The sequence below is a fragment of the Convolutriloba macropyga genome, unplaced genomic scaffold (genome assembly GCF_964194025.1).
Source record: "Convolutriloba macropyga unplaced genomic scaffold, txConMacr16.3 SCAFFOLD_4725, whole genome shotgun sequence".
Taxonomy (NCBI): domain Eukaryota; kingdom Metazoa; phylum Xenacoelomorpha; order Acoela; family Convolutidae; genus Convolutriloba; species Convolutriloba macropyga.
In genome coordinates, this window is record NW_027453045.1 from 1,532 (window position 1) to 9,406 (window position 7,875).

At 35.2% G+C, this 7,875-nt stretch overlaps 1 protein-coding gene across 1 annotated transcript; it reads right to left on the reverse strand.

The window, feature by feature from the left end:
• Window positions 1-4,359: 4,359 nt before the first annotated feature.
• LOC142358004 (glycoprotein 3-alpha-L-fucosyltransferase A-like) lies at window positions 4,360-7,610 on the reverse strand (the record flags this gene model as incomplete). The annotated part of the gene is made up of 2 exons (XM_075409480.1): window positions 4,360-4,530; window positions 7,301-7,610. Coding segments are annotated over 2 exons (481 nt in total), but the record flags the coding sequence as incomplete, so codon positions are not given.
• Between the last annotated feature and the right edge of the window lie 265 nt (window positions 7,611-7,875).

Consider the following 7,875-nt stretch of genomic DNA (forward strand, 5'->3'; position numbering starts at 1 on the left):
ATTAGAGATAGCTCCAATTTGCATCGAAAAAAGTGCAAACGTAATCTCTCGCAAAATTTATTGGACTGTTTTTTGTGTCTACCTCTAATCGTCGTTCCTTTTGTTGTCAAGCGGCATGTTCTTGACAATCAAAGGTCATAATTGCTTCTATGAATGTTTCGTTAAATCTATTAAATCATCTCCCCCTATAGCTAACGGTTTCCATGTCCTTTTTGTTCTTACTAAGTAACTTAGCCTCAATATCGATATGACTCATCAATTTACGGTTACTCCAAACTCTTTGTCTTTAGAGCTAAATCTGTGTTTTCATGAAAATTTATTCAGTTTTTGATACTCTTCAAATTTTTCGGTTCTTTTTGATGTCTTTCCCCGAAGACCCTTTACAAAGTAGACAAATTTGAAATCAAAGGACACCAAAGCGAAAAAAAATTAGTTCAAACTTGTCAATGGTTTTTTATTCATAGTCTGAATGGCTTCATCACTGTCGGTTTGGTAATTTTTGTAAAATTTTTCGTTCTGTCCTTATTTGTTGTTCCTTTTGTAGTCTAATGATTCGGTCTCCGTGATAAAAACCAGAACAACTGGACTTCTGTGTGCATGCAAGTTAATCGGTTATTGTTTTAATTTGAAAGGTTACGAATTGCTTGGAATTTTGAAAAAAATTTCTTTAAAAAAGTCCATGTATTTTTCAGATTTGTCAGTTTTAACTTATTTCAGTCATTTTTGTTGATAGGTTTCCGTATAGACAGGATCCATCTTCTTTGAAATCAATCAAGTTCGCATTCTTTTTCTGGTAAGGCGTCTTTTATTTTTAACTAATGGTTTTTTGGCTTTGGTGCTACGCATTTTCATAAGAAAAGAGTGACTTTTTAATTATTGGCTCACTTCTGAAGTTATTGTTTCCTTTTGGCATTATATAAAGTTGTAGTGACTAAAATGTTGTTGGTGGAAAAATGCACAACTGATGACATTAAATGTTCTTCAAGAATAGCCTTCCGTTTTAACGGATCCGACAACGGCTTCTTGTTAATTGTTTTGTCATTTTTGACGTGCTTTTGTAGTCAGCATTTTACGGATAATGACAGTTCTTAATTGCCTTTGTATGAGGTATAAATTAAACTTCATAACAAACCGAGTTGAAACGTAATGGTGTTAATCACATTGAAAAAGTTCGATTAGACCTTTGTTAATTCTGCTCTTATTTATTGACATGTTACGAGATTCATTATTGACTTTTTATATCTAATGAAGTGCAGGTTTGTTTGGTAATTTCAGGCTTCATGGGATTCCATTTTTTATGGTTAAGTGTGTTTTTTTAATCTGTAGACATCGAGTTTTGCTCGTAAATAATGTTTGGTATTACTTTTTTGATTTGTCTAGTTTCACAAATGGCAAATCTCCTCCAGCTTCTAATCCAGCATTGATTTTTCACTTAGTTGTTATTTGAAGGATATGAGAATTTTTGGAAGTTTTTGAATAACTTCCTCGAATGGTAGACAATTAAGTAAAAACGTGGATGAGCGGGGTCGAAATAATATGTGTGGATGCAAATTACCGAGTCTCCTTGTTTCAGTTATTTTTAAAACCAAATATGTTACCAACATTAAATTTAAATCTTATGATTTTTCTCAATTTTTTTTAGAAACGACTGAAAATTATTTCAACTACTCAAAATCGTTTCGCCAATTCTTTGATCTGCTTGCTTTTGATGAGACATCAAAGACTTGCGTAAAGTCTTCAGAACAACACCCAAAAAGCAACAAACAATGATGAAGACCCGGGTCAAGGAAAAATTGGATAAATTTGTAAAATAAGTGGTGAAAAGTCTAGATTGTTTTCACCGCAAATATCCTACATATTTTTGCGGTGAAATTATGTAATTTCACCGCTATAGTAAGCGGTTAACCTACAAAAAGTGAACGCATTTCATTGCCCTTACAAGGGTCTGAACCTCTCACCTGCTGCATGTCATGCACTTCTTCATCCACTGCGCCAATTCTCGCTAAAGTCTTGTATTTTTGTTTTCAATATAAATCAAATTCACTCTACTTTCTGTAGAATACGCGCGGTGAATTTTTCTAAGATTTGCAAATTTTGCTGTGAAATTACATTTTTCAGAGGTGAAATGTGGCGAATTTTTTTAAGTTCACCGCTTACTCTGGTTGTGAAATTACATAAATTCATCGCTTTGAAAAAAAGTGTCAAAAGATGTAGGATTAAGGGGTAATTTTAAGGAGGGGCGTAAATCATACAATTACTCCCGTACTCCCCATTAAAAAAAGTGTGACTTTTTTTATTATTGGCTCACTTCTGAAGTTATTGTTTCCTTTTGGCATTATATAAAGTTGTAGTGACCAAAATGTTGTTGGTGGAAAAATGCACAACTGATGACATTAAATGTTCTTCAAGAATAGCATTCCGTTTTAACGGATCCGACAACGGCTTCCTGTTAATTGTTTGTCAATTTTGACGTGCTTTTGTAGTCAGCATTTTACGGATAATGACAGGTCTTAATTGCCTTTGTATGAGGTATAAATTAAACTTCATAACAAATCGAGTTGAAACGTAATGGTGTTAATCACATTGAAATTCTTCGTTTAGACCTTTGTTCATTCTGCTCTTATTTATTGACATGTTACGAGATTCATTATTCACTTTTTATATCTAATGAAGTGCAGGTTTATTCGGTGAATTCAGGCTTCATGGTATTCCATTTTTTTGTGGTTAAGTGTGTTTTTTCAATCTGTAGACATCGAGTTTTGCTGGTAAATAAAGTTTGGTATTACTTTTTTGATTTGTCTAGTTTCACAAATGGCAAATGTCCGCCAGCTTCTAATTCAGCATTGAATTTTCACTTAGCTGTTATTTGAAGGATATGAGAATTTTTGGAAGTTTTTGAATAACTTCCTCAAATGGTAGACAATTAAGTAAAAACGTGGATGAGCGGGATCGAAATATTATGTGTGAATGCAAATTACCGAGTCTCCTTGTTTCAGTTATCTTTAAAACCAAATATGTTACCAACATTAAATTTAAATCTTATGATTTTTCACAATTTTTTTTAGAAACGACTGAAAATTATTTCAACTACTCAAAATCGTTTCGCCAATTCTTTGATCTGCTTGCTTTTGATGAGACATCAAAAACTTGCGTAAAGTCTTCAGAACAACCCCCAAAAAGCAACAAACAATGATGAAGACCCGGGTCAAGGAAAAATTGGATAAATTTGTAAAATAAGTGGTGAAAATTCTAGATTGTTTTCACCGCAAATATCGTACATATTTTTGCGGTGACATTATGTAATTTCACCGCTATAGTAAGCGGTGAACCTACAAAAAGTCAACACATTTCATTGCCCTTACAAGGGTCTAAACCTCTCACCTGCTGCATGTCATGCACTTCTTCATCCACTGCGTCAATTCTTGCTAACGTCTTGTGTTTTTGTTTTCAATATAAATCAAATTCACTCTACTTTCTGTAGAATACGCGCGGTGAATTTTTCCAAGACTTGTAATTTTTTGCTGTGAAATTTCATTTTTTAGAGGTGAAATGTGGCGAATTTTTTTAAGTTCACCGCTTACTCGAGTTGTGAAATTACATAAATTCATCGCTTTGAAAAAATAGTCAAAAGATGTAGGATTAAGGGGTAATTTTAAGGAGGGGCGTAAATCATACAATTACTCCCGTACTCCCCATTAATTTCCTGTAAACTCCTTTCCCCATTCACTGCTGATCTCACACAATTTTAACACTTTTTTTCTAAACGTTGAATTTATATAAGTTCACCACTAAGTTAAGCGGTGAATGTATGTAATTTGATCGCAGTCACCGCTCGTCTCACATAATTTGGACACGTTTTTCGGAGCTCTTAATATTTTTAAATTCACTGCTAAACTCAGCGGTGAAATTATTTTCACCGCATTCACCGCCTATCTTGCAAAATTTCCCGCATCCACCGCTTATCTTACATAATTTTGCGTTGAATGGCGGTGACAACTCGACCCGGGTAGTTGATGGCTAAAGTTAACGACAACACAAACATCATATGATAACTTCAAGAGAGGTGGTGTTGAGAAATGTTTGTCTTAAAAATAAAATATTCCCGAAACACTATAATTTGAGGCCGCAGCTAAAACTTTAAAACATTTTACGTCAAGTATGTGTACCTCAGAGAATATCCTAAAATCCGGCAGGGCTAACTTAGATTGATTTCTTGATTTGTGATAATTTTAAATTTGGAATTTTTCTATTGCAAAATTTTGCAGTTACCCATCCAAGGAACGTTAATGCTGGGATGCATCTTTTTTCTGCGCAATATGTTGAATAGAAAGCTTAATTTTTAAGATAAGTTCTGGTTACCTGGCAACCGCGTCTCGTATGATTGTTCAAACCCGTTGACAATCGGAATCGCGTAGCTGTTGAGAGCATTGCTAAATTTCTCTGTCACATATTCTGTACAATTCGAGTTCTCGTAAGCCAGGTAAAAGATACACTGGTCAATTGTCTGTCTAATTCCTTTCGTCCAACTACCTAGAAAAGTGACTAAATTTGACATTTTTCGACTTTCATAAATAGCAAATTATAGACATAATTTTCTAACTGCCCTAGTTGAGAAGACGGAACAAAAACGAAGAAAAATTTTGTCAGCAATTCTCGGTATGTTTGGTTTCAAACGTGAGAAAGCGTCGGTAGGTTCTGTTCAGTATTGTCGGTTTCAAAGGTAAAAAGGGTCGCTATCGTCATTTTTCAACGAAAGGAGGGATTCTTCTTCGTCGTTTATTAAGCGCAAAGGAGGTTCAGTGTCTTCGTTTTTTAAACGTAACAAAGCATCGGTATCGTCGTATTTTAAACGGAAGAAACCTTCATTGTTTGCTTCTGAAATATGAACCGGATAATCCAGACTAAATCAGCATAAAACAAAACAATGATGAAAAAGTGCTCATTAATTGAGTTACTTGAATTTTTTTGTAAATTGTGAAACTACAAAATTACATCGTAGAATTACACCACAATAAATTTTTTTAACTAGGAAAAACTTTTTTTTAACTATTTCCTTCACGTCCTGTTAGTTTACGGCTCTCAAAATTGACAATTTAACAACTCTGAAGTGATGAATATAAACTTTAGTAACTAGCTAAACCTCTTATTAAGCATCTTCAGGTCAACAAAGCGTTAATTTGTTTTTACATGCTTGCAATAAATACGTTAAATAATCTCGAGGGAAAAAGAAACAGTTGCAAACAGAGAGGCATTAAATACTTGCTTTTCTGCAAAAGTGTTCGATGGGTCAACCTTAGTGCGCGCAGTCCGATGGCAGCCCTGCAAAGGGAGTGTACGATGTTCATACAGACCCAGGTTTAGACCGCGATTTGTGAAAAGACCTTATAATTCCAGTAGGGGGTCCAATATTGTCAATCAATACACTTTCAGGCTCCTTGTTAAAGTAGAGGTTAAGTCATTTCATGAGTCCAGATAAGTTCTTTTCAAAACAAATCGAGGTCGAGAATGGTCTTTTAATAGGTCGAGCATGGTCTTTTCATGAGTCGAAGATTGCTTTTTTGTGAGATTAATAATAGCTAACTTTTCCACAGCTCTATTTGTAGATGTGAAACATCTACCGGCAACACCAAACTAGTGTTTCAACAGGAAAACCACCTTCGAAAAACAGGAGGAATTTTGCCAATAAGTCTTATGAGAAATTGAATTCTTAAGATAAATTAGTTTTCGCAAGTAACCTATATTGCGAATTTGTTTGCTGAATTCAACTAGTTAACAAAGCTCTAACAATCGACTTTTCATCGGCAATGAGTTTAGTGTGTTATAATTTAGTTCAGTTGGTTTTAAAATTTTAAAATATTTTTATAATAGCACAGCTCGTTCTTCGATAAAATATTAGATACATTAAAAAAAATTTGAACGGCGCGAAGGTAAATTTTTTTGGCCAAGCGGAGACATTTTAGGTCGAGCTAAAGTCGAGCATCATTTTTGAGTCGAGCTAAAGTTCAGCATTAAAAATTTCGGGTCGAGCAAATGTCTAGTTGAACGATCAGGTACAGCTAAAGTGTTTCCATGGGCTGTTTGCGTCGAGCATGGTCTTTTCATACCACTTTTTGATCGAGCATGGTTTTTTCATTAGTCGAAGTCTGAACCTGGGGAGCTTGGTCAACTAAAAAAAGTTCCTATATTTCTTATCAAATTTCTATAGCCTATGTTGTTTTGCGATGTCACGGCTATTCTCTCACGGTTATCTTGGCAAGATACATAATTGCTCACACAAATCAAGTATATGGCACATTTTTAAATACCGTAAAGTTATGTTGCGATCTAACTTCTTTTTACTGTCGCAAGGTTAGCCATGTTTTAGCGTGTTCCCTGTCAAGTTGTATTAACGTTCGGTTCACAGTGTTCAACTAATGCCTATGTTAGGATCTGGGTAGATAAAAGAGGTCTGTTGCGAATGATAGGCAGGAGCCACAGATCTGTAAACCCACAGTTCCACAGGTTACATTCCAAAGAATTTAATGGAAAATAACTGACAATACAACAGAAAATATCAAGAATGCATGCCTCACATACTCACATACCGCGCACACACACACACCCACACACACCCACAAAAACATAAACCCACACACACAAACACACGCACAGACCCCCCCCCCCACACACACACACACACACGCACAGACCCCCCCCCCCTCACACACACACACACACACACACACACACACATCGCACACACACAAACTCCAGTACTGGCAAATATCTAACTTCGCGCATTGAAAGAACTTCCGGTGTCAGCTCAAAAATTAAGACGGAAAAGAAGTCGAACTCGATCTTCAATAAATAATTTAAATCGAAAACTTCGAATTTTCAACTTGGAATTACATCGTCATAAATTGCAAATTTTTAAAACCGCTTTTTCTTCCTTCTTGGTAGATCACGGCGCCTTTTTATTGATATTTCTGCACTTTTAAAGTTGCGATTATAAATTTTAATAATTGATAGCACAGCGCCTATTAATAGGATCCTTTGCTTTACAGTTCAAATTTAAGTAGGGCCTGACTTTAGTTGAGGGTGACGTTCACTATACCATCCTGTACAATGTGTGTGCTATGTACATACCAAGCTTTGCACACTTCAAAATTTTCTTAAAGCTTTTTAGTTTTTACAACTTAGTTTTTGTACAAATTTGTATTTTCCACAAAAATTCAAGGCGCACGTTATGTGCAAAATATACTTTTGCTAACGTAATTCTATCTGGTCCACACTTTGGGAACGGTAAAAAAATCAAGTTGACCTTTAATCTTGCCATGGTCCTCGACGTGATCATCCATCCCCTTAATACAACTCCTCCCATAAAGGTGCAGCTTCTCTTTCAAGTTTTTGGCAAGGTCCTTAGCTGGAGTCATTCTGTCGGTGTAGCTGCCTGTACAACTTGACACCGCCCAACAAGCTAATTTGTTTTTGTTAGCGAAATGCAGTTTCACTTCCTTTTCAACTTCCTCGAGTGCCTTTTTCCGTTCTCGTTTCTTGATTAAAAAAGTGTCAAATTGAAAAGTGACGTTCGTTCCACTGGCTGCCGTCCAGTTGAAGAGGTGCTTCACATCCTGGAATCATGAAAATCAATCTTTATCAAAAAAAAATCAACCAATCAACCAATCAATCAAACAATCAGTTTTGCGTTATATGGAAGAAAGATTTTTTTTTGCATGAAATTAGCCTAAAATTTTACTTAACCGGATAATTTTATTAGTAATTATTTGAGACCGAATGAAAAGAAATATTTGTTCTTGTGAACAGTGCTTTGGATAACTTCAAAACTACTTATTGTCTTCTTATTTCACAATTAGCATCGAGAAAGACAATTCTGAA